The sequence below is a fragment of the Oryctolagus cuniculus genome, chromosome 6 (genome assembly GCF_051225735.1).
Source record: "Oryctolagus cuniculus isolate XC-2025 breed Fujian yellow rabbit chromosome 6, ASM5122573v1, whole genome shotgun sequence".
Taxonomy (NCBI): Eukaryota; Metazoa; Chordata; class Mammalia; order Lagomorpha; family Leporidae; genus Oryctolagus; species Oryctolagus cuniculus.
Window position 1 is genome coordinate 87,548,229 of NC_142872.1, and position 26,475 is coordinate 87,574,703.

A 26,475-nucleotide genomic window follows, 5' to 3' on the forward strand; every position below is an offset into this window, starting at 1 on the left:
ACATAATAAATGTATTTTACAAGTAGCATTAGATCATAATGGGCAAGATCATTTGACAATGAACAGACTGATGCTTACCTCTTCATAAACCTTCTTGGCATTGTCATTATCTCCTATCAAGAGGTATCCCACTCCAAGGTCATTCTTCAAGGAAGTGTCATTGGGAAATAGCTGAACTAACCTCTGTAGGGTGAGCAGGGAACCTCTCATGTGACCTAATGTAGGGGAAGGTAAAAGAAAATCCAACAGCAATAAAAATAACTATGTATGCTTTGTTTTGGGAATAGTATTCAACAGAATCTGAAAGCTAGCTTACACCTGAATTTACATATTAAGTACCAAGAGCAATTTCATGGTGTAGTTGCAATGGTAGCAACAACTGTTATAATTAAATGCTGAATATAATATTGACTATAAAATTTTAAAGATGCTGTTTTCTAAAGTCATCAGTTTATCTTCCTATATTAAATTCTCTATTAAGAAATGTTTAGTTACCAAATCCTTATACAAATACTTTGTTGATACTTTTGGTTTATTTATTTGAGAATTAAGAATTGAGGGTAGACCATATAAAGTCTGATTTCAAGGTCCAGTGCCCTGCATAAAACTTGAAAAGGCACTGAGGTGCACAGGAAAGTACTGCACGGCCAACACCCTCTCCATCTCTGAGTGGGTGTTTGGCCTATCGGTTAAGAAGTCTGAGGTCTATGTTAGAGTGCCTGGGTTTGATATCTGATTCTCTTTCCTGACCTCAGTTTCCTGCTAATGCAGAGCCTGGGAGAGGTAGTGATGATGGCTCAAGTGATTGGGCTCCTGCCACTCGTGTGGGAGACCTGGGTTGTTCCTGGCTGTTCCTCTCAGCTTTCATTTGGGGAGTGACCACCAGACAGGGGCAAGCATGCTCGCTCTCTCTCTCTCTCTTTCTGATAAACAAAATAAAAACTTAAAAAAAAAAAAAGCGAGTGAATTCATCTCTAAGTAAGGACCCAGTCAGAAAGCAAAGGATTCATCATCCAGTATTATGGGACCCTCTGGTGGACGTCAGGATACTGTGCACTACATGAATCACGAAAATCCTAGCTTCAACTGATTTTTAAGGCTGTCTGATGGAAATTTAAAATTTGGGGGGCTGTTATGACTCCTTGCCACACTTATCCTAAGATAAAATGTACAAAATGTGGCTAGTATACATGCAGAAAACTATTTACCAAAGGACTTGGTTGCTCACAAACTGAATGTCAGCTTAGGAGTGGTAGGGCTATTAACAAACTAATGCAGTACTATACTACACGGAAAAAGTAGCATAAAGCATCACCAATGTGTCCTATGCTCTGTACCTGTAACTGACCAATAGTGTTCCATTCCGAACTTGGGATGGGCTTGCTGAGCCAGCCACTCCTTCAGAAACAAATCTGTGTCTACCTTTCTGCACCATTTCTTGCCCCTATCTGCCCACCTAGGCCTACACTTTTCTTCTGCTTCAAAACCTCTCCTATTGACCAAGTGCAGGTGTCAATGCCTCCTACAGCCTCTGGTCCCCATCCCTTCCACTCTGCCTCCTGGAACCCTGTTCCCCCATGAGCAAACTTCACCACCTGGCCATTCTCATGAAAATCTTTTGCTTGCAATTGCTTTCGAGCCTCCTCAAGTGAACTGGCCTCATTCTCATGTAGAGGAAGAGATTGTATTTAAACACTAAAGGTCAGTCATCGATTTCTTCCTAAGCAGTCTTCTTCCTAAGGCTGGGAATACAGTGAGGCAATGGGTACAAAATTTGAGGTCATGAAAAATTCCATAGCCTTGGCAACTCAAGACAAGAGCCTAGGGTGATTACTGATGCCATAAACAAGAATGTCAATTTGTTAAGTCAACAACAGGAGTCACTGTGCACTTACTCCTCATGTAGGATCTCTGTCCTTAAGGTGCTGTACATTGTGATTTAATGCCATAACTAGTACTCAAACAGTATTTTTCACTTTGTGTTTCTATGTGGGTTCAAACTGTTGAAATCTTTACTTAATATATGCTAAATGATCTTCTGTATATAAAGAGAACTGAAAATGATTCTTGATGTGAATGGAAGGGGAGAGGGAGCGGGAAAGGGGAGGGTTGCGGGTGGGAGGGAAGTTATGGGGGGGGAAGTCATTGTAATCCATAAGCTGTACTTTGGAAATTTATATTCATTAAATAAAAGTTAAAAAAATATTTAATGCATCCTTTTGAAGAAAATAAATATGAATGTTTAAAAAATCCCTGATGAATCACATTATTATTTTAAAAATAGAATCAGGGGGTCTGGTGCTTTGGTATAGTGGGCTAAGCCTCGACCTGTGGCATCCCATATGGGATGAGGTTATAGTCCTGGCTGCTCTTCTTCTGATCCAGCTCTCTGCTATGGCCTGGGAAAGCAGTAGAAGATGTCTCAAGTGCTTGGGCCCCTGCACCCATATGGGAGACCTGGAAGAAGCTCCCAGCTCCTGGCTTCAGATTGGTCCACCTCTGGCCATTACAGCCATTTGGGGAGTGAACCTTCAGATGGAAAACCTCTCTCTCTGACTTTCTCACTGTTCGTAACTCTACCTCTCAAATAAACAAATGAATTCTTATATACATAAAATAAGAAATTGGCTACCTTAAAAAAAAAAAAAAAACAGGATTAGGAAGCAGTGTAAGCAGGGCCATTCTGGTGGTGGAGGTAAAAGGCAAACTCAGAAATTCTGACTGTGCACCCAAGGTGAGCGCCTCCCGGGTCCAGCTCTGCCTGTGCCGTCCTATGTGCTACATGTCTCCCTTCCCCTGCTGGCCCTTATGAACCCACGTCTTATCCATCATCTCTTATGCCATGTAATCATCACTCGAATTCTACTGCTATCACAGATTTTGATCATCTACAGAGGTGACACAACTATCCTTTCTGCTATCCTTGGAAAACTGATCAAAAAGCCAACTTGGCCTGTTTACTTCTGAGATGAGTCCCTCCTAAGTGACAGCAATCACCCAACCATGTGACCCAGCAGCTGGCTGAGCCCCCACCGCAGCAGTGGCATGTAGCTTAGATCCTCCTATTAATAGGGATAGAATTACAAGCCCGGTTAAAAAAACGTGAGTTATGGGGCCAGTGCAGTGGCACAGCAGGTTAAGCAATGGCCTGCAGTGCTGGTATCCCATTTGGTTGCTGATCCAGTTGCAGCCATTTGCACAGTGAACCAGCAGATTGAAGATCTCTCTCTCTCTCTCTCTCTGTGTGTGTCTCTCCTTTTCTGTCTCTGTAACTCTGCCTTTCAAATAAGTAAGTAAAATAAACCTTAAAAAATGAAGTGTTTTCCTTGCCTTTGGCACTGGAAACCTGGGTTATTTGAGAGCATGCAATATGCTATTCTTTCCAAAACATTTTCATTTTTTTTTTTTTTTGACAGGCAGAGTGGACAGTGAGAGAGAGAGAGACAGAGAGAAAGGTCTTCCTTTGCCATTGGTTCACCCTCCAATGGCCGCCGCGGCCAGCGCGATGCGGCCGGCGCACCGCGCTGATCCGATGGCAGGAGCCAGGAGCCAGGTGCTTTTCCTGGTCTCCCATGGGGTGCAGGGCCCAAGCACCTGGGCCATCCTCCACTGCACTCCCTGGCCACAGCAGAGGGCAGGCCTGGAAGAGGGGCAACCGGGACAGAATCCGGCGCCCCGACCGGGACTAGAACCTGGTGTGCCGGCGCCGCTAGGCGGAGGATTAGCCTAGTGAGCCGCGGCGCCGGCCTCCAAAACATTTTCAAATTTACCATTAAAAATTTTTTTCCTCTCATTTTCCTTGGCAAAGGGTCAAATCTGACAAGTAAAATTTTTGGAGTGCCTGAAATGGCTAACATTCCTCTATTAAAATTCATCCTTTGATAATTTCAATCTCTATGAGTCAGCTGGTTATGGTAAAGAAAGTGAAGAATCTGGCATCACAAAAAGAACTTTTGATTCTAGATCTTCATTTATTAGTTTTGGTTCCTTAGGCAAAACACCCAAGCTCTCAGCATTTTACATGCCTTACCTTAAAAGTGGTGGAGGGAAGGTGGTATAATATCTTCCACATCTTCACAATTATTAAAGCTAGGATTTCAGTTTTAGAGCTGCTCAGTCTAAGACAGGGTCAGATAAATTACTTGTAAAACTCAGGTTTCTCCCATGTAACCGAACTCTTCTAAGAGTAATACTGAAGTTTTTTAATATTTGAGGGTTGGGCTTAGAATTTTTCCACCTTGGACAATGCAAAAGTCATACGCATTCAGTAGAAACCACTTGGAGCTTTGATTTTTGAAGCTTCCCTTGGTAGTGTGGTGTGATTCTGTTCTCCCTAGAGACGCTGAGTAGCAGCAGTGAGTTCAGCTTACAGTCAGCCCCGCCATCACGAGGGGAGCACCCAGGCTGTATGCCTAAGCTGTAATCATCAGTAGCTTAGGTGCAGTCAATGCATTCTCGATTTACAATGGGTTTATCGGGACAGAACACTATTTTAAGTCGAGAACACCTGCTTATGGCCTTCATGTTCTTCAACACAAAAGCCTGCATTTGTCAATTAACTGTTACCGCATCTTACCAAGAAACTGCTGTCTCTCTGATCGCCGCTTCAAAGTCAGCTTCAGGAGGTCTGTGGGGACATTGGGCAGGTTGGCCACCTCTTGATAGGTTTCAATGGCCCCACGAAGCACCTCATTGCTTCTCCTTTTCTCAGCCAAATCATCTTCACACTAGAGGAAGTCCCCAGACCGGATCAATGTCCATGACCAGTTAGGTTTTCAATTACCCAAAATATTCACAAAAGGCAACTTTCAGACATGCTTTAAGAGAAATTCAAGATAGATGAAACTTTTCTCCTTATCAAGATGAAACAAACAAAAGCAAAATAATATGCTATTTTAACAATATGCAGAAAATCTAGCTACTGAGCCACAGAAAGAGCATCATAAAATCATAAAATCTATAGCTCTTGAGATTTAATCAATTACAACTTAAAGATTACCACTTAAGGAAAAACGATACCAGTTAGATGCTAAGAGTAGCATGTATAAATCTTTATCTCAGAGTATTTAAACATGTTTACCTTGCTAAAATAAAGTGCTGTACTCAACATACAGATGTCTACAAAATAAGCGTAACTCCAAAATTTTAGGATTTGTAAAACAATCCATCCTTTACCCAACCAAAGGCAGAAACTAGCAAGAAACAGCATAAATTGGTAAAATGAGACATCTTATCTGGAAGGTTTTCAGAAAATAATACATCAGTGAAATAACCCATCCTAATCAGTATGTACCAGTTACAATAAGTTTCCCAAGATGATGAAGGGTAGGAATTGAAGAAGTACTGATTGTAATGGACAAATGAATGAGAAAGGAAAACGAGTAGGGCAAAAATCTCTAAGATTAGGAAATTCATCTTCTTGATGGAAATATGTTTCAGACCATCCACTTTTTTTCAGTCTGTGAATTGTCTCCACAAAAGACGTATCTACTAGAAGAGAGAATCTAATGCCAATGATCCATATTTGTCATTCCACTGTCATTGGACATTCATAGACTAGCTTTTTCCTTTTTTTTTAAAGATTTATTTATTTTTGGGGGGCCAACACTGTGGCATAGCAGATAAAGTCACTGCCTGCAGTACCAGTATCCCATATGGTTGCCAGTTCCAGTCTCAGTTGCCCTACTTCCAACCCAGCTCCCTGCTAATGTGTCTGGGAAAGCAGCAAAAGATGGCCCTGGTCCTTGGGCCCCTACACCCATGTGGGAGACCTGGAGGAAGCTCCTGGCTCCTGGCTTTGGGTATGTCTAGCTCTGGTTGTTGCAGCCATTTGGGGAACGAACCAGAGGATGGAAGATCTTTCTCTCTTTTTCTCCCTTTCTGTGACTCTGCCTTTCAAATAAATAAAAAAAGAGAGATTTAGTTGTTTATTTGAAAGGCAGAGTCACACAGAGAGAAGTGACAGAGAGAATGTGATCTATCATCCACTGTTAACTCTACAAACAGCCGCAACAGCCAGGGCTGGTCCAGGCTGAAACTTGGACCCTGGACCTCCAACTGGGTCTCCCATGTGGATGGCAGGGACCCAAGCCTATCTTCCATTGCTTTCCCAGGTGCACTATCAAGGAGCTGGATTGGAGGGGGAGCAGCTGGGACTCACACACTTGGACGTGGAATGCCAGTGCTGCAAGTGGCAGCTTAACTCACTATGGTACAACACTCGCACCCCCCCCCCCCAAGCTTTTCTGTTTAGGCACCGGTTTCTTGTGAGGTTAGCTTTGGTGAGTTAACTCGTAAGGACTACCACTGGTAGATGACCTAATAGAAACCAAGAGCTAGAGCTGAGAGAGTCCTTTGGAGCCCATGAAGTATGGCCTCTTCATTTTGGAACCTAAAAAAGCTACCAAATAGATCCTGGGAATGGAGGTCTCTACAAGGTTAGTAGAAGGGCAAATTTCTCCCAAAATAATTCTTCATAGAGACAGGGATAAGGAACTTTCAAGTCAATCTGAAAAGAGAGAAAGGTTTGTGATCTGTATGCATTGTTTCCTTCCAGGGCCCTAGGGTCCTGTGTTTTAATGAAGTATAAACCTTTTACAACTCTGAGAACTGGGGAAATATCAGTAGTAAAAAGGCACATGATCCTTTAAAATTTCTTGAATGAAACTGATAGGCACTTGCTTTGAAAATGAAAGCTGTACAGACTGATTTTTATCAGCTTAGCATGTGCAGATAAAGCAAGCTGGGCTGCAACTGAACATTTGTTACAGGACGTTAACATCGCCAAGCCTTTTGTTGACTCTAACTAATTCACCCACCCAACCATCCTAGGGATGTGTCATTTTCTGCTCAAAGGCATTAATGGTTTGTGAACAATAATAAAGTGAAGCAAGTTTATAATTCAAGATTTTGTGTCTAATGCTCACAGAACTTGGTCAAAATTGATTTTTACAGTGAGCCAAAGAATAAGACAATATTATTGCCACTGTAGAAAGGATAGACACCATAATTTTTATATATAATTTATATATTTATAATTTATATTTGCTGCTGAATTTTGAAAATTTGTCAGGATATTCCAAAATAATTTTTAATCTGCTAGCAAAGACTGAAAAGGCTTATTTATCCCTCCCTATAAAGTAAAACTTTTGTTCTATTTTTATTTTTAAAACTCCTATGAATCTAAAGTTTCTTTTAAATTACTTTATTAAAATTTAATTTGCCGTGCTTAAATTTCATTTTATGCTACTTTGTAGCATAATAGTTTGGAAATAAAAAATATTGCCCAAGGCCTCAACATCAAATTCCTATGGTAAAATAAGATATAAACACAACAAGCAAAATGCTTCAGAAGTACTGCACTTATTTAGACTTCAGTACCCACAATTAAGATCACATACAAAGAAAAATTCCAAGGAACAAAATTTTTTTCCATAATTAAATTAGCATTTGCACAAACCATTTTAGTTAATATGCTGTCCTTAATTAAGTGATTTAATACTAGTTTCAGAACACATGAGTTATTTGAATAGGCATGACCTTTTGGTAGCAAACACAGTCCCTCTTATTTCAGAGCATTTAAGCGATCTTAGAGCACTGAGCAAATAAGGTTGTAAAACTCATGGCTGCTTGTGGGCTGGTGTTGTGGTGCAGGGGGTTGAAGCACTGGCATCTCATATGGGTACTGGTTAAAGTCCCAGCTGCTTCACTTCTGATCCAGCTCCCTGCTAATGCGCCTGGGAAAGCAGCAGAAGGTGGGCCCCTGTACCCACGTGGGAGACCTGGAGGAAGCTCCTGGTTCCTGATTACAGATTGGCTCAGCTCTGACCATTGTGGCCATTTGGGGAGTGAACCAGCACATGGAAGAGCTCTCTCTCACGCTCTCTGCCTCTGCCTCTGCCTCTCTGTAACTCTTTCAACTAAATAAAATAAATCTTAAAAAAAAAAAAAAAAACTCATGGTTGCTGTCCAGCACATCTGGTCCACATTATGGATAAGAGGCACTTTTTTGTATTAATTTTTCACCAACTTAATTTTGTAAAATTTAATTGACAGAATTTTCATTTTATTGGGGGAATAGGAAGAATTGAGCATGTCAATCTCAAGTGGCTGCCACCTTGAATTTAGAAGAAAGTATACTTGCTTTATCTACAGATGTGTTAGTTGCTATATGTCATACACAGACGGTCTAGAAAGGGATGTTGCCAGCTTTTCCTCTTTCTGAAAAATTTCAGTGGCTCTGCAGCTACTGTTTCCTAGCATGGCTCACTGTCATGTCCCTATAGGCAGGGCTGTGGGAGCTTCACCGTCCAACACAATTGTGTCTCAGCCTTGGCATTTACTCTGAGTTTCAAAACCCATAAATCTAGTGGTCCAATTGAATGTCTAACAGATACCATGGAGACCAAAAGCAAATCATTGATTTCTGCATCTCTCCAAACCTGTTTTTCCTGGAAAGCAACGTGCACCGTCCTCTCTCAGCTAGTCAAGGAGAACCCTAGGAGTCACCCTGGAATCCTCTCACTCTCACATCTAATCTATCACTAACTCCTTTCATCCTCATCACCTGCCTGTTCCCCCCCCTTCCCCCCCGCTCTGCGGCCACGCCCACGGTCTGAGGCCCTGGCACTTCTTGCATACATCTGCAACAGCCTCCTATTGTTCTTGCACCTATTTTTGGTTTGTAATCCATTTTCCACCCAGTAACCAAAGCAATCTTTATTATAAAAAAAAAAAACCTACTAGACTGTCATGTTCATGTATAAAACTCTCCAGAGGCTGCCCAGAGCCTGTGGAATAAACTCTGTAAGGCCCTGGGCCCCCTTGTCCCGCTGCCCCTCCCTCTGCATGCCCTTCTTGCTGTCCCTGGGCTTAGTATGCCAAGATTGCTTCATCATGGCCTCTGCCTCCTTGTTCCCTAGACCTGGACAGCTTCTTCCTCAACCTTGTCACATCTCAGCCACACGGAGCCTCCCTAGAGAGCCCATTTCTGATCTCATCAAAAATGCAGTCTGTCACGTTCAATCACATTACCTGCAACCAAAGAGTCTTCTCCTAGCTATGTTCTTTATTCCTTCATCCTCGTTTCTTTTCTGTGCACATATCATTAGGTAAGAAGACCTAGTACATTTATGTTTAATACTTTATAATATTGTTTAGATGTATATATATGAGGCACTTCAAAAAGTTCGTGCAAAATGGAAAGAAAAGATGCTTATATTGGTGCAAAAATATCAAAATCCATGGATAGCTTTTTTTTTTAATAACATATACCTTCTGTGAACTTTTCAAGGACCCTTTATACATGAATTTCAACATTTTTCTTTTTTGCACCAAGGAAATTTATGTTTTGATACAAACTTTATGAAGTACCTTAGTATGCATTTACATTTGCTCAAAAGTCACCTCCTTGGAGACATCTTTCCTGCCTCCCTTCCCACCCTCTCACATGGCCTATATCAGCACTCATTTGTCCTATGCGTTGCCTTCTTCTTTGAAAAGGCAACTCAGTGAGCACAGGTACTTTTTAAATATGTTTAACGGATGGGTGGATCTCCAGGGCCTACAATAGGGCCTGGCGCACACAGAGCTCTCACTAAATATTTTTTGACTAAGTAATTTAAATTAAAAACATTTCTTTTCAAATTTGAAAGGCAAAGTGTGTGTGTGTGTGTGTGCGTGTGTGTGTGAAAGAGAGAGAGAGAGAGAGAGAAGCAGCAAGAGCGTACTTCCATCTGTTGAACTCCTCAAATACCCAAAGTAGCCCCAGAACCTGGGCTGAAGTCAAGGTTGAGAGCTAGAATAAAATTTGAGTCTCCCACTTGGGTGACAGAGACCTGATTACTTCCAGAAGTGGGCATTTAAGATACCCATGTCTCTTACTGGAATGTCTGGGTTCAATTCTTGGCTCCAACTTTCCCACCACAGTAGAAAATGGGAGGCAGCAGCGTTGGTTCAAGTCATTGGGAGACCTGGATTTCATTCCTGGCTCCTGGTCACAGTGAACATTTCAGGAGTGACCCAGGGGATGGGAGCACTGTCCCTGTCTCTCTCTCTCTCTCTCTTACACAAACATTGACAAAACAACAAAAACAAAACCAAACTTCTATTAGAATATAAGACCTAGAAGGACAGAGACTACCGCAGGGCTCATTAAAGTGTATTGCAAATTTTTTTTTACATTTTCTGTATTTTATGATGCTTTGGCATCTTAGAAAATCTCTTTGGGGATAGCCTGCCTTTTTAGGGCTAGTCATTCTTAGCAGGTGCACAGCCAGCAGCAGGCTTTGAACTTGCTAATCAACTACTTCAGAGCCAGAGCTCTCCCAAGCTGAGAAGCCCTGGGAGACAAAATTTCCTCTGCCTTCTGCATGCCAGGGCCAGGTACCAGGCAACCAGAGACCAACCTAAAGCCCAGAGCCTGCAAAGCTACTCAATTTAGCCCATCCTAACAGTTAACTCCGTCCTACCTTGCCTGGGATCCCCAACAAAGGCTGGGGCCTACATCTTCCCCTCACTCTTATCAGCTGCCTCCTGATTGCCCTGGTGTCTTTCCCGTGTGGCTCTGTGTGGCCTGCTGGGTCTCATGGCTTGAGGGCCCATAGGGAGAATAAACTGTTGTTTCTGGAGCCTCTCCTGTGGCTGCACCTGATGGACCGTCTCATAAAAGAATACAAAACAGATAGATCCAGGGCCTAAAACAGCACCCGGCACAGGTGGGTTTACTTGCTTCCAGGTGGATATGGACAAGCTTCATAAAGGAGGGGTTGGAAGATAAGCCAGGTAAGAAGGAGACGGTGGGAGTGTGGATGCGGAAAAGGTCAGAAATGCGTCAGTTGAAAGAAACTACAGAGAAAACAAAGCATTTCCCACTTTATATTTTTGAAAAGTCTTTCCTAAGCACGCTTGCAACCTCTAGATACAGCATTGAGCTCTTGAACCTCCGAGGAGCACCAAGTGACAACTGTGAGGTGGGTCTAAAGGGAAGCGGGCAAGAGGTGACAGGAAATCAAGGACAAAAGTGTTACTCTGTTTTCTTTTCAAAACCAGAGGGAAGCCAAATGGACGAGGTTTTTGCGTATGATTCTGTAACAACATTAGACAGGGAAAAGAAAATGCAAACAGCAGCGAGTGAAAACTCCAATTACACAGAACACAGAGGCACCAAAAAAGTTTCCTAGGAGAGGGGTTTTACAGTACCTGTGCCTTCCCGTACCGGGCTCGTGGACTCTGAGGATATTTGCGTACCAGTTCTTCAAATGCTTTCATTGCTTCCTCAGTTTTTCCCTGTGAGGAAGATGCAATTACTCAAATAGAATAAATGCAGTTGTCTGTCATTATTCAATACAGTTATTTCATATCCACCAAGTGATTCCATCAGAGTTTCCTAGATTTCACTCAGAATGTAAGGGCAGTTTTATTTCAAATTAAGAAAAACCCCTGTGCTATGGCAAACAAAACTAGAAGTATGACCATAATTAATCTTTTATAGACAGGTGACATAACGTGAATTTGTTTAAAAACCTGCATTTTTTTTCTCAGTATATGCAGTTCTCAGTCATTGTCAAATAAATTTAGGTTTTAAGTTTGGGGAAAGTCTATTAGCAGTCAGAGGTCCTGGGTCTTGAGAGGTAATGAGATGCCTCATCACAGTTTTGAAGCATCTGTTCGAAGGGCAAGGAATAAACACCCCGGATGGGAGAGTCCCTTGGTCATGACAACTTTCTCTCTCCCCTTCATGGGGAGGGCTAATTTGGCTCCTCGGGTTGACTGAAGTCCATCTTAGCCTCAGTGTTAGGGGATCCCACCCTGCCACCTCCTGCAGCTACATGGACCCTAAGAAAATGTTTCTTGCGCCTTAGCTGGCTTTCTGACCACACTGCATGAAAAGAAATGGAGGGGGTGCAGCAGGCGGACTTGGCAGGGATCTGATCTGATGCTGGGTAGCTCCCTCCTCTCCCCCACTCCAGTGCCACTCCTTAGTGTGAAACCAATGCCTGCTAGTTTCTGATAGTTAGCGGTAGGTCAAGAATACTGGGACCACAGGACAGAGACAAACTTCCCAAGGTGAATCCATTCACTCCACATGGAAACACAAGCTTACTGTGATCTGTACATTTTGACCTTCACTGAGTTCCATTTTCATACAGCAAAATTCATCTCACAGAGCCACGCAAAGCAAGCTGTCAGGTACTACTCAGTTGTCACTCACACCTACTTCAGAAAACCTAGTCTAAATACTGAGCAGTTGGGCAACATCCAAGTAAAAGTTCCTAAAATAGTTCCTCTAGGTGGATACCAACAAAGATGGCAGTTTGCTTTTCCCTCTCACAGACCTAGGTGATGTGAGTGAGTGGTTTTAATGGGTGTTGAGGAATTCATGCTAAATGACCTTTTCTTTTCTTTTCAAAAACATTTATTGATTTCTCTGGGAGGTAGAGTTACAGACAGAGAGAGGGAGAGACAGAGGAAAAGGTCTTTTCCATCCGTTGATTCACTCCCCAAATGGCCGCAATGACCAGAGCTGGGCTGGTACAAAGCCAGGAAACAGGAGCTTTTTCTGGGTCTCCCATGCAGGTACCATGGCCCAAGCACTTGAGTCATCTTCTACTGCTTTCCCAGGCCATAGCAGGGAGCTGGATTGGAAGAGGAGCAGCTAGGACATGAACTGGTGGCTATAGGGATGCTGGGTGTCATAGGCAGAGGCTTAGCCTATTACGCCACAGCACCAGCGCCTCTTCTGTTATGACTTTCTTATAAATACCCTTAGTTTTTGTGGCTGCTGTAAAATATCACAACAAAATTGGAAACTCAAAGTAAGAGAAATGAATCCTTTCTCAGTTAATTGTGTTCTAAAACACAAAGGTGGGATAAGTACAGGATAACATTTACAGACATTCTGATGTCCAAATGGAGAAAAGGAAGGGAGGAAGGGAGGAAGGAAGGAAAGGAGGGAGAGAGGGAGGGAGGGAGGAAGGGAGGGAAGGAGGGAGGGGCAAGTCACTAGTTCTAAGCAAGTTCAAAATCCAGCCATTTGAATTAGGGCCCATTAAGAATCAAGGCATGGGAATAACCCTCTGTGGCTTGAGGCTCTGCATCCTGGATCCTCTGCCCTGACTACTGCATCCTTACCTTTGGCCTTTGGATCCAAGGCTTTGACCTGGGAACTATATTTCCTTGCTATTGGAAGGGTAGCACAAGTTGGTAGTGGTGTTGCTTTATCAGCCTTCTATTTTGTCTATCTCTTTCAGTCCATGCTTGCAGTGCTCTTACTGATAAAATATATCCTTAACATCCTGTGGGCCTCTTATATGTGTCCCAAGAGTGCAGGTCATTAGACAAAGGCTCTCCCACACACCCTTCCAGTATAATCTTTTCTCTATTCCAGACTTGTCCTGAGACAGTTCCCTGGATCCAAGAGTGTTATATCTGATCTCTTCAGAAAAAGGATGTCCAGTGTCACCCTTGGACTTCTGTTTGGGGTACTTTACTAATAGTGATTTTGCTAATTTTTGTATCATCTACACAATAGGATAGACTGAGAAATTCACAAATAATCAATTGCTGCCTCCTTTTTTCCATAAAAAAATTTCATCCTTAATTTATCTCTTTCCTTTCATACATTTTTTATACAAACAGCAAAAAGAAATCTGGCTGCACTTTCAACACTTTGCTTGGAAATCTTCTTAGCTAAATATCCAAGCTTATCATGTATGTGTAAAGTCTTGCCTTCCAAATAATTGTAAGACAAAATTCAAATAATTCTTCAGCCACTGTGTAACAAGGGTTACCTTTCCTCTAGTTTTCAATAATATGTTCCCATTTCCTTCTGGGTCCTGCCATAGGCTCCCTTAATGCCAGCTTCCTACCCCTGTGCTGTTCCTGATGGTGTTTCCTAAGATGATGGGAACTTTTTGTCTATCATGTTCATTTCCTTCCGAGTCCTCACTAGAAGTACTATTAACATCCATATTTCTTCAACAGTGTTTAAGACAATCTGGGCTTTCTCTATCATCCATCTCAAACTTCTTCCAGCAGCTACTCTTTACTCAATTCCAGTACCACTTCACACTGGGGGTATTTGGCACCCCAGAACCTAGTACCAAAATCTCTATTCACTTTCTGTGGCTGCTATAACAAATTACCACATACTTGGTGGCTTTAAACAAGAGAAATTTGCTTTCTCACAGGTGTCCAAAATAATCTTCTCAAGATTGAAATGAGGTGCTGGCAGGACCATGGTGCCTCCAAGGCTCTATTCCTTTTCTTTCACCAATATGGGTTGACCTGTGGCCATGCCATGCCATGCCAAGCCAATATCCACTTCTGTACCCATCCTGTTCTCTCCTTTGTGTGTGTGTCTATATCAGATTTCCACCTCTCCTCTCTTATTAGGAAACATGATTTCATTAGGGCTGAACTAGATAAACTAAAATAATCTCTATCCCAAAATCCTTAATCTCATATGCAAAGACTCTTTCCCCAAATTACATAACATGTACAAGTTCCAGGTATTAGAAGATGGGTATCTTTTGGGAAGACATTGTCAGTCTATATGCCCTATGCAACCTAAATTGCAGATGTTGAAACTATTGCGAAAATTGTGCCAAATAGACAATTACCAGATTTAAAATCTAAGAATAACAACATCCAGAACAAATTTGGTAACTCATATTGCTCTTACCTTATATCACAAAGGCTGCAAAAATAGTGGAATATTTTGGCTCTACCCTAGGCATCTTTGGATTCCCCAAAGACAAATACTGTGTGCGTGGCTTTTCTAAGGGATCATTAGTCCTGCTCTCACTTCAACTGGCTGGTGAAGTATATATGTATTTGCTTTTAGTATGAAAGATTTCCCTTCTTTATATTTGTATATATCTGCTAGCACTATTGTACAATTCTCATTTTAAAAAACTCAGTTGCAAAATACAATGTTTTTGAAGAAATGCCTGAAAATCATCTGTTCCTCAAGATAATGTGTATTTCAGCCTAGAATCAAGATGGTTTATTGGAGAGATACTTTTTTGGGGCACATTGTTTTGGCCTGAGTTCAATGAGCCATATATGCTAAAGGACATTAAGATACAGCCATGCAAGGAAGCCTCTGTGTCGCTCCCCGTCTTCGTGGAGGAACGACACAGGACCCTGCACTGTTCTTTTGTCTGCTCGGCCCTCCCCGGGTTTGCTGCTGGTTCTTCCCGGGTTGGCTACCGTCCCTTCCACCTCCGCGGAAGGGCGGTTCCCCCTAGCCACTTTCCCCACTTCCGCGGGGGAGCGGCACACCGCCGGCCGGCTCTCTCGGGCGCTGCACAGGTGTTCCTTCAGATAGATGTTCCCCTTAGATGTTCCTGGTGCATGTTGTCTCTCTCCTCCTTTATAGTCCTCTTCCACCAATCCCAACTCTGCTACCCACACGCCGAGTACGCTGCTCTCCTCCAATCAGGAGCAGGTCCTGCTGCTTATTGGTTGAACTGGAGGCAGCTGTGTAGAAGCTGTTACTCCCTTCTCAGCGCCATATTGTGGGAGAGCAGATGCATAGAATAAGTCTTAATTCGAGTAACTTAGTCTAGTCCGAGTTGCTCCCAGTTGCTCCCCACACTCTGGTTTGACATCAGGAAGGAAGTCTTGCAGTCAATCATCAGTGTACAATCTATGAAGATCTACAGCACCCCATTCCTCCTAAACTTGGTACAGAACAGCTATTCTGATGAGCAATGTTTATCTTATAGTCTGATTCCATTTCCTTTGTTCTAACTACAAGGAAGCAGGATTGATGTCATTTAGGAATGGCATCAATGTGTGTGTGTGTGTGTGTTTTCTTTACTCTCTTCTTACTTTTTTGCTTATAATACAATAATACATGATTCCAACAAATAAATGATTATGTTTCAGTATGTCATTCCAAATCTTTTTTGCGGGTTTAGGGAGGAGTTTTAAATAATGAATAGTATTTTGAAAAGATGAATGAAAGAAAAATTACCCAATCTATATGTTTTGGAAGAGAACATGACTGAATAGTTTCACATAGTGAAGTACTTGAACATGAACTGTGAACTAAGACTAGACTGGGTCTATTTAGGGCATGACTCTGCTCAGTCCTCGGCTATTCCAGTGTACTAAGTCACATCCTTTGAAAATACTAGCTGTAAAAATAACCCTAAAAGACTTCATTATGCTAATAATTCATGCTAATAATTCAGTCAATAATACAACTCACAGTTGTTTATGTGGCCACTTCTTCCTCCTTTATGTGCACTATTATAGATTTCACAGTATTCCTTGAGGAAAACATCATAATTTCTCCAACTAAGCAAGATGAGAATACCCCATGGACTGTTCGAGCATGTTCATGTCCCACTGACTTATTTGCCACTTGGTAACTGAGCCCTTCCTTACCGTTCATTAGAGGTACATAAAATCCCTTCTCTAAAACTTTGCATTTGTTCTTTATTCCAAGTGTCACCTGTTCTCTAGACATCCTGCATTTTCATAGATGGCATTTAGTACAGAAAAAGTAGAGGGCACCAAATGAGGACAGAAAAAGAAACTCCTTGCTTTCATTTCTATTACGAAATGCAAATCTCTCACAAGTAGTTGATGACCTTACTTCATAGTTACACATGATGACTTAGAAGTCATTCCATATATTTAAATTTACGAGTAGTGAACAATTCAATTCCTTGCTACATTAGACATTTTTATCAATGGTGAAGAGGGTAAGCCCTACCTTGACCTGGGGACCTTGTCTAATGCTAGTTACAGAAGCCTTTATGCCTGGATGGTACTTTGGCAGTAAACATATGTGAAGCCCATTCTTACCTCATTTCAGTTTTGTTACTTCTATGTGTTTTTTTTAAAGATTTATTTATTTATTTTGAGAGGTAGAATTGCATAGAGAGAGAGGGAGAGACAGAGAGAGAGGTCTTCCGTCCGCTGGTTCACTCTCCAAATGGCTGCAATGGCCAAGGGTTAAGCCCATCCAAAACCAGGAGCAAGGAGCTTCATTCAGGTCTCCGATGTGCGTGCTTTCTCAGGCCAGAAGCAAAAAGCTGGATTGGAAGAGGAACAGCCAGGATACTGGCGCCCACAGGAGATGACAGCACCACAGAGGCCTAGCCTACAACATCACAGTGCCAGCCCTATAACTTGTGTGTTTCTATTATCATTACTTATTTAATTATGTTCTCTTCTCCTCCTTTTTTGGGGAGCCAATGTTTACTTGATTTAAAAAAAAAAGCATACGATATGAAAATTCATGAGCACTGCAAGTCTAAATACAATTATAGCACTACAAGTCTAAATACAAGTAGAGAAAGACAATCCTCTATGTAAAACAAGAGATAATTAATTGGCAACTAATGAAAAAATAACTATAATAAACATTTTAGGCTTGACAATTACATGAGTATGACTGAGTTAAGGGAGCAAATAACTTCTCTATTGTTTCAGCTGATTGTTTTCAAAAACTGTAAAATCTAAAATGGAATGCAAATAGTATTTCAAATCAACTTATACTGAAGCTAAAAACTCACCCTGAGAAATGGAGATGCACAAGATTAACAGTGAGAAGAATGTTAAATCAAATCTATTTCATCTAATTGTAGCCATCATAATAGTGTTGGACTAACCTAGTTTTTGTTTTTACATTAACGTGCTATAACATTGAAAACTTCAGAGTATAGGGCTGGTGTTGTGGTATATAGTGTGTTGAGCCATTGCTTTCAACAATGTCACCATCACATATCAGAGCCCTGGTTCAAGTCCCAGCTGCTCTGCTTCTGTTTCTGTTCTCTGCTAATATGCTGGGGAAGGCAGAGGAAGATGGCCCAAGTTTCTGGGGTCCTGCCACTCAGGTGGGCGACACAGATGGAGTTCCTGGCTCCTGAGACATGGCTGTTGTGGCCATGCATATGAAGCTCAATCCCCCCCCCCCCCCACCTCTCTCCCTCTCTCACCTTCTTTCTGGTCCACTGCCTTTCAAATAATAACTAAGTAAACAAAATTGGAAAACAAGAGAAATCTTCAGAGTCCAGAGGCTCCAAACACAAATGATAAATGCCACAGGGGTGGGAGCCTTTTTTCCATCATGGGCCAACTGTATATTTATAACATCATTCATGGACCATACAAAATTGTCCACTTAAAAATTAGCCTGCTATACATTTATTGAATTTCAAGTTGCACTTGCTATTGCCTTGGCAGGACCAGACCCAGTGATTTCATGGACCTTTTATGGCCAGACATTCCCCACCCCTGCCCAAAGATGGGAATGATAATTGGATTGATTTGATCAGTATTCATTTTATAAACATATAAATCATCATACTGCAACCCACACGTATTTACATTTATTATGTTGCAATTAAACCCAAATTTCTTAAAAAAAAGAAACAATTCCACTGATATTTTATATAAAAGTGTTGATTTCTTCTTCTCAATTCATTTAATCTTTATGAAAAGCAAGTAAGGAGTTGGAAGGGTACTTAACATTCTCATTTTTAAAAACAATAAGGAGATGGAGGCTCAGATGGCCAAATGAATTGCTCAAAACCACACATCTAGAAGGTGACAGAGGTGGGCTGACGTCCAAGACAGCTGGCCTGAACAGGGCAGTTCTATTTTTCTCTGCCAATGTGGCTGCCATTCCTTTCCATTTGATGCACTTTATGGGGAAACATGCTGATATGCCTGGGAAAAATCCACTCCACTCAAATGTGGTTTGCATTTGCATTTATTATTATTATTATTATTATTATTTGTAATAAACCAAGAGTAATGGCTGGGTTTATTTAACAATGAAACCAGTGCACATTTCTGTGTCAAACAAGAACATCAACCTACCCTTTTGCGGAGTTTCTCTGCTGCGTTGAGTTCAGCTTTAATAGTCTTATCAAATTTATTTAAAAGTTTAGGCTTCTTTTTCTTAACTGAAAGTAAAAAAGAAAAAGGATTTTTTGGATTTTATTACTTAGAATTAGTTTTTAAGGATAACGATTTACAAGTAGCAAGAAATTCAGTATTGATCTCCAACACACAAGTGCAGGAGCAGGTGCTCTGGGCTCACTTTCCCTTTACTTCTCAGATGGTATGACAAAGTCATACCTGAGGTATTAATGGGAGATTGGGTGGTTACTGGTGACCTGAAACACTCAGAGATTCTAGCTTAGTCTGTTTATTTTACTTATTTTTTGCTTCATTTTTGAAATAAAAACAGTATCCCTGATTTCTAGACTCTTCTGGCTAAATCCAAAATACTGCTCAAAATATTTCTTGAATATGTTCACAGCTTTTTGTGGTACAACAAAATTAAAATGGAAAGCCACTCTCAAGAAAAGTCAAGTAAACAGAATCTCTTTCTTCAGTCGTCAAAGCCCTTCAGGTGCATCACGGACCTGGCACCACAGAGCTGCTACCTGTCTTTCACTCAAACTGGACTGATCCATGTTTCCTATAGAACCTCTGTGCTGGGTCCGTGCTGTGGTGAAGCGGGTTAAAGCCCCAACCTGCAGTGCCGGCATCTCGTATGGGCGCCGGTTCAAGTTCCGGCTGCTCCTCTTCCTATCTAGCTCTCTACTGTGGCCTGAGAAAGCAGTAGAAGATGGCCCAACTCTTTGGGCCCCTGAATTCATGTGGGAGACCTGGAAGAAGCTCCTGACTCCTAGCTTCGGATCAGTTCAGCTCTGGCCATTGCAGTCATTTGGGAAGTGAACCAGCAGAATGGAAAACCTCTTTCTCTGTCTTTCAAATAAATAAAATAATAATAATAATAATAATAATGATGATGATGATGATGATGGAGGAGGAGGAGGAGGAGGAGAAGGAGAAAGAGAAGAAGAAGAAGCTCTGTACCAGGGCTGGCAGTGTGCACAGCGGGTTGAGTCACTGACGGTGACACCAGTATCCTATCTGAGCATCAGTTCTAGTCCTAGGTATTGCACTTCCAATCCAGCTCCCTACTAATGTGCCAAGGGAGGCAGAGGAAGATGACTCAAGTGCTTGGTTACCTAGCACCCACATGGGAGACCTGGATGGAGTTATAGGCTTCTGCCTCAGCATGGTCAAGCTGTGGCAGCCACTTGGAGTGAACCAGTGGATGGAAGATCTTATTATCTTTTCCCCTCTTTCTGACACTCTGCCTTTCAACTAAATGAAATAAATCTTTAAAAACATAAAACCTTGTGGTCTTTGTTTCCTTTTCATTAAAGATTTATTTCTTTATTTGAAAATCAGAGTTACAGAGAGAGAGGGAGAGACACATACACAGAGAAACTCCTCCATCTGCTGGCTCACTCCCCCCACCAATGGCTGCAACAGTCAGGGCTGAGCTGGGCTGAGCCAGGCCAAACCCAGGAACCAGGAGCTTCATCTGGCTCTCCTATGTGGGTGGCAGGGACCCAAGCACTTGGGCCATCTTCTGCTTTTCCCACACCATGATCAGGGAGCTGAATCAGAAGTACAGCAACCAGGACTTACACTGGTGCGCATATGGGATGCCAGCGTTGTAGGTCATGTCTTTACCCACACTGCTATCCATTGGTTCACCCCTCAAATGGCCACTACAGCTGGCATGCTGCACTGATCTGAAGCCAGGAGCCAGGTGCCTCCTCCTGGTCTCCCATGTGGGTGCAGGGCCCAAGTACCTGGGCCATCCTCCACTGCCTTCCCGGGCCACAGCAGAGAGCTGGACTGGAAGAGGCGCAACCGGGACAGAATCCAGCACCCTAACTGGGACTAGAACCCGGGGTGCCAGCGCCACAGGTAGAGGATTAGCCAAGTGAGCCATGGCAATGGCCTGTCTTTCATCTTGTCAGATGAAAATATACCTATTCTTCTGAAACTAGCTCAAAATCACAGTTTTTATGAGGTTTCTCCCAGTATCATTCATAGTGCTCAGTTCTTTCCCCTGGCCCCTGTCCATGGCTCTCATAATCCCTCTTCTGTGGTCCCCCTCACCTAAATGACCCTTACTATAATCAATTCATCATGTATCTTAGTCCCTTCCAAACCATAAACTGCAACAGGATGGCACCATGGTTTAAAAGCATACTGGATCTATACATACTGACTCAGCAAACAGTTTTCTGCTGTGTGCACAACCCTGGCACTCAATGAACAGAGTCTCCCCTTCTGGAAGGAAGTCACATCCAGCAGGCTTTGCCTCTGCACCGGGTAATGCACATAGAATGGGTATATGCAGAGTGTTCTCTGGAATTTGAATGTCAAGGCCAGTAGCTTACAGGGAAGCAATAGGCTCCAGATGGAGAAGGGGACTAGTGGTGAGCAGGTGGAGTAGGGTGGAAGAGATAGAATCATCAGGTGAGAACTTCCTCAAGCTCCTGATATTAAACACACACATTTAATAACTTCTGCCTTATCTCATCACAAAAGAACAGGGGCTCTTCTACCTATACACACACCTGCCTTCTGCCTTCTCACTGTCTCCTGTCTCTGGCTCCCTCCTGGGCTTCCTTCAGCATTTAATCATGCTGTACATGGTCTGTACCATCTTAAAGCAAACAAACAGAAACACACTCAGTCTACCGTCTTGTACTGGCCATGCTCTGTCCCCTTCCCCTAGCATGGCACTTCTTCACCACCTCAGCTCTCAGGGCTCTGGCTTCCTCACACACCACATGGGCAGCAGTGAGTGCTGAGTGGTTATGGGTGAGATGGCAGAAGCCTGAGTCTACTCGGTCACCTCCAAGCTCTGTGGTTCTAAACTCCATTGAGTCTCATTTTCTTCCTCTATAAAGTGCAGGAGTGTTTTGGAGAGTTACCTGTATATTGTACAGGAAGCACTTAGCAAAGTGCCTTGCATACAGCTCAGTACCTTACAGCTAAAAGTGTCCATGACCTTCTCTGGAATTGATCTTAGCCAAAAAGTGGAGAACCGATACAACCTTCTCTGAAAGGGAACCTGTTTGTTCCCCTTATTTCCTGTTATACTTCATGCAGTCCTTTGCATTTCATCTGATTCATTCCTTTTTCCGGAAATGATCACTTTCCTAGACTTTTGTATTATCCACTCTCCTGTTTTCCTCCTCATCTCTGGCCACTCTGATCTCCTCCGCAGTTCCTCATTCTGCTGATCTCTGGGATTATATGGTTTCAGCAACACCTCTCTCCCTGCCCCCAGGGGCATTAAGGACTTCACATTTCAAACTGAGCTAAAAATTAACCAGTGCATCTCCTCTATCCCAAATATCCTAAATCCAAGTGCCGACTGATACAGATGCCTCCAACTCAGGCCATCAGAGACAGAGCTCACTATTCCTCACACGTCTGTTCTGTCTCCTCTTCACCTAGGTTCAGAGAATGGATCCGTATTCACCCCACTGTCAAAATCAGAAACTGGGTTAGGGAAAACAAGTAAAAGAATGGCAAAGCAGACACACATGGAGTTATCTAACAGACAACTAAATGGAACTCGTCCTTCACCTGTTTTGTTTTGTCTGCTCTCACTCAGCCAGTAACTGGGCCAGGTGCCTTAAGATAGTTCACCTTTTAGCCTCTCAAGTTCATCTGTTAGTCTCTCAAGCTCCCCAACACAGAGAATATAACTGTAGAGCTGGGGCCACTAAGGTTCTGCCCACCCGGGAGGAAAGAGACACTTCTTGGTTTCCAAGAGGGACGTTCCCTAAAAACCTTAATTGCCTGCTTCTCTCCACAGGGGAGGTGATGTGACACATGGGACTACTGAGTCAGGGGTAGGTGCACACTTGCAAAGCTCAAGTCCAGTCCCACTTCCCTCAGTGCCTCTTAAGAGTATGCTCCCTGTGTAGGGTCGCAGCCTCAGAAGAGAGCAGGTGCAATGAATTAAGCTGAACATCTACTGGTAGAGGTGACCCACATAGAACCGAGGTAGTAGCACATGCCTGAAGTGAGAGGCTATGTCCAGTTCTGGGGTTAAGTATTAAGAAATGTGTTATTCCTGATTATCTAAACTGCATTCTTTGTTCAGCTCCCATCAGTAATAAAGCTGGCATTTTGATCTTCCTTACCTTCTTACTTGTGTGTTTTTTTAAAGATTGCTATAATCTCCTAATTTGTTTATTCTGCCTTCTTTTCCCCTTCTCCAGTGGCTAGCCCCTCTATTGTTTGCTGTAAATTGTCTCCAAATCACAGCCTGAACAAACAGTGAACAGGGCTTTTCCAACTTCGTGTCACTGTATGTTAGCATATCTGCTGATACAGAAAGTGACACTTGACTGAGGCATGCTTTTATGGGGGTTGGAGTTTGTGTCTTGTCGTCTCAGCACTGACTTATGTCTCCCAATTGCCCATTTCACTTTTATAGAAGTGTCTGTGTGCAGAACCACAGCAGGACCTCCAGGAAAGCCTGGTGTGCACTTGGAGAGAGCCTTTTACTGCAGGCATCATCAGTTTAGTATCCCCTGTGTTAAGAAGTTCAAGTTAATGTTAAATTTATTTACAGGAAAAGAAAAATTACTGACAGTTTAGGACATCCTAATGCTAAAACAGTAAAATAATATTCTTGCTAACAAGTCATATTGAATCGTACTGTCAAAATATTTCAATAACAGCATAAAAATATTAAAAATCTCATAGTACATGTTACTAAGAAATTACTTTTTAGATATCATATTTAATAGCTTGTAACCATTGCTTCTCTTTTAAATTCAATTTTCATGCTATGATGACTATTTCTATTATTTTTTAAGGATTTGTTTTATTTATTTGAAAGGCAGAGGGAAAGACAGAGAAAAAATTAGCTTCCATCCAGTGGTTCACTCTCCAAATGTCTTCAATAGCCAGGGCTGGGCCAGGTTGAAGCCAGGAGCCAGGAGCTCCATCTGGGTCTCCCACGTGGGTGGCAGGGGCCCTAGCACTGCAATCATCTTCCCTTGTCTTCTCAGGCACATTATCAGGGAACAAGATTAGAAGCAGAGCAGCCAGGACTTGAAGCAGTGCTCTGATAATGGGATGCTGGTGTTGCAAGCAGCAGCTTACCCTGCTAAGGCACAATGCTAGCCCCTATTTTTATTTGTTAATTTATAAAATTCCTGAGGCAATTTTTCTCAATAGTTAAAAAAAAAAAAAAGTAAGACACATCCTTCCTTCTTGTTTTGGGAAAGTCCACGATCTAGATGAAGAAGAAATGATGGGTTCTCATTCCAGTTAATGAAGGGAGATTCAGATACTCTCTCTGGGCCTCAGTTTTCTCAACGACAAATGGGTGACTTGGGCTGATTCTGGTAAGGTCTCTCTGAACTCAGAATTCCTGTCCTCATAATTTTCAGTTGTTTAAATCACATAAATAGTCTTTCAAAGTACACCTATAAGGTACTGGAGATGATTATCAGTTTTACTAAATTTGGATTTTTCAGAATGGTTTCAGAAGATGTTAGCCTAACTGAATTAAAAGTCTTTTTAATTGCTGGCATGATGAGTGCTTTACCCTTTTCCAAAAGCTCCAAGAAGGAAAGAAAAGAGAGCAGCCACATTTCAAATCCTTACTTCCCCTACTATGCCATGGTTGAAATATGCAGATCAAAGAGAATGGAAAAGAAGGAAAATAAAAGAATTAGTTGAAAGCATGAGAAAAGCACTAGCACCACATAGTGAGATTGTACAAAAACCAATGATGACTCCTTTTCATTTCCACTTAGTCTGTGGAGTCAGATGTTTTCAAACTATGGTGCCTGGGGAGAAGCTGACCCCCAATAAACACACACAGAATCACTGCATTGCTCTCTGTCCTTTACCTGTTCCATGGGAAAGCAGTAATTTCTGCCAGAAGACAGACTGAAAAGCACCAGTTCCCTAACCAGTCTCCACCTGCAGACTGTCCCGCATGCTCCGAATTGTGCTGAGGGTCTTCCTGAAACACAATCTGTGCATGGGACCACACTGCTTAAAACACCCACAGACACCCAGGATACACAACACAAAAACTAAATTCCTTAGGGTGCCATCCAAGCAGTCCTATTTTTTGTCCTCTACCCAAGAGAGATGAAAAAATAGGTCATGAAAGCATATACCAACACTCATCCAGGGACATTCATGGCTGTTCAAAAGCCAAAAAGATAGGTGGACTCAGAGGCTTGGGTGTGGAAAGAGGTTGCTTTCAAAGAGTGCACGAGAATTCTGAGGGTTAGATGTTCTATGTTTTAGTATCTAGAAAATGTGGTACATATACACAATGGGATATTATCCAGCTATAAAAAAGAATGAAATTCCACCATTTGCAGCAAAATGGATGCAACTGGAGGACATGTTGAATGAAATAAGCTGGACCAGAAAGGCAAATACTGCATGTTTTCCCTTATATGTGGGAGCTAAAATTAAAAAAAAATAAAAGGAGAGAAAAAAATGAGAAATCTCTTTGTGTATCAGTATTATTGCAAATAGTTTTGTAAAGCTTTGTTTTTTACATCTGCCAAACAATGGTTAAGAATGTTAAACTACTATAGTTTTAATGATCTGTGATTACTTTAAAATTTACTGTATGTGGGTGAAATGATCATTTTTCCATTCAATTATTGTTTATAGCCATTATCTATATTCCCACTAAATAAGGGTCCTTTTGTTTTTCACTTGTTAAACTTTTTATTTGGGTTAAGTGCTAAGTCTTTTTATGGTAATATAATTTTAAAACATGTTATCTCAAAAACTAAAAAAAAAAAAAAATGAAAGAAAGGGAGAAGGAAAAGGGTAGGGGAGGGAGGGAGGAAGGGAGAAAGGGAATATCATTTTATATATATATATATATACACACACATATATTTTATTTGACAGGTAGAGTTAGACAGTGAGAGAGAGAGAGACAGAGAGAAAGGTCTTCCTTCCGTTGGTTCATCCCCCAAGTGGCCGCTACGGCCAGAACTACACCAATCCGAAGTCAGGAGCAAGGTGCTTCTTCCTGGTCTCCCATGCAGGTGCAGGTGCCCAAGCACTTGGGCCATCCTCCACTGCCTTCCCCGGCCATAGCAGAGAGCTAGCCTGGAAGAGGAGCAACCAAGACTAGAACCTGGCACCCATATTGAATGCCAGCACTGCAGGTGGAGGATTAGCCAAGTGAGCCATGGCACTAGCCCCTATATTTTTAGAATTACATCTATAAATCACATTGAATCTGTTAAAAACTGATTAAAAATTTTTAAAAATTATACCCTAATTGACCTGACTTTTTTTTTAACTTTTATTTAGTAAAGATAAATTTCCAAAGTACAGTTTATGGATTACAATGGCTTCCCCCCCACACATAATTTCCCTCCCCCTCGCACCCCTCCCATCTCCCACTCCCTCTCCCATTCCATTCACATCAAGATTCATTTTCAATTCTCTTTATATACAGAAGATCAATTTAGTATATATTAAGTAAAGATTTCAACAGTTTGCACCCACACAGAAACACAGAGTGTAAAATACTGTTTCAGTACTAGTTATAGCATTCCTTCACATTGGACAACACATTAAGGACAGATTCCACACGAGAAGTAAGTATACAGT

General features: G+C 42.0%; 1 protein-coding gene across 27 annotated transcripts in view; it reads right to left on the bottom strand.

Annotated features, from left to right (window-relative positions):
• The window catches only part of ASPH (aspartate beta-hydroxylase), a 240,199-nt gene that overhangs the window by 64,335 nt on the left and 149,389 nt on the right, over positions 1–26,475 (bottom strand). For 26 of the 27 annotated variants that reach the window (XR_016235683.1, XR_011389110.2, XM_089335288.1 and 23 more), the window contains 4 exons: positions 18,844–18,929; positions 11,200–11,286; positions 4,577–4,727; positions 79–215 (listed from right to left, as the gene is read on the bottom strand). Coding sequence is in view for 25 of the 27 variants with exons in the window: in XM_089335288.1 (XP_089191414.1) it covers positions 79–215; positions 4,577–4,727; positions 11,200–11,286; positions 18,844–18,929 (461 nt within the window). In the remaining 2 variants the exon portion in view is untranslated. The remainder of the gene's footprint in view (positions 1–78; positions 216–4,576; positions 4,728–11,199; positions 11,287–18,843; positions 18,930–26,475) is intronic. The other variant, XM_089335305.1, reaches the window with a different exon arrangement.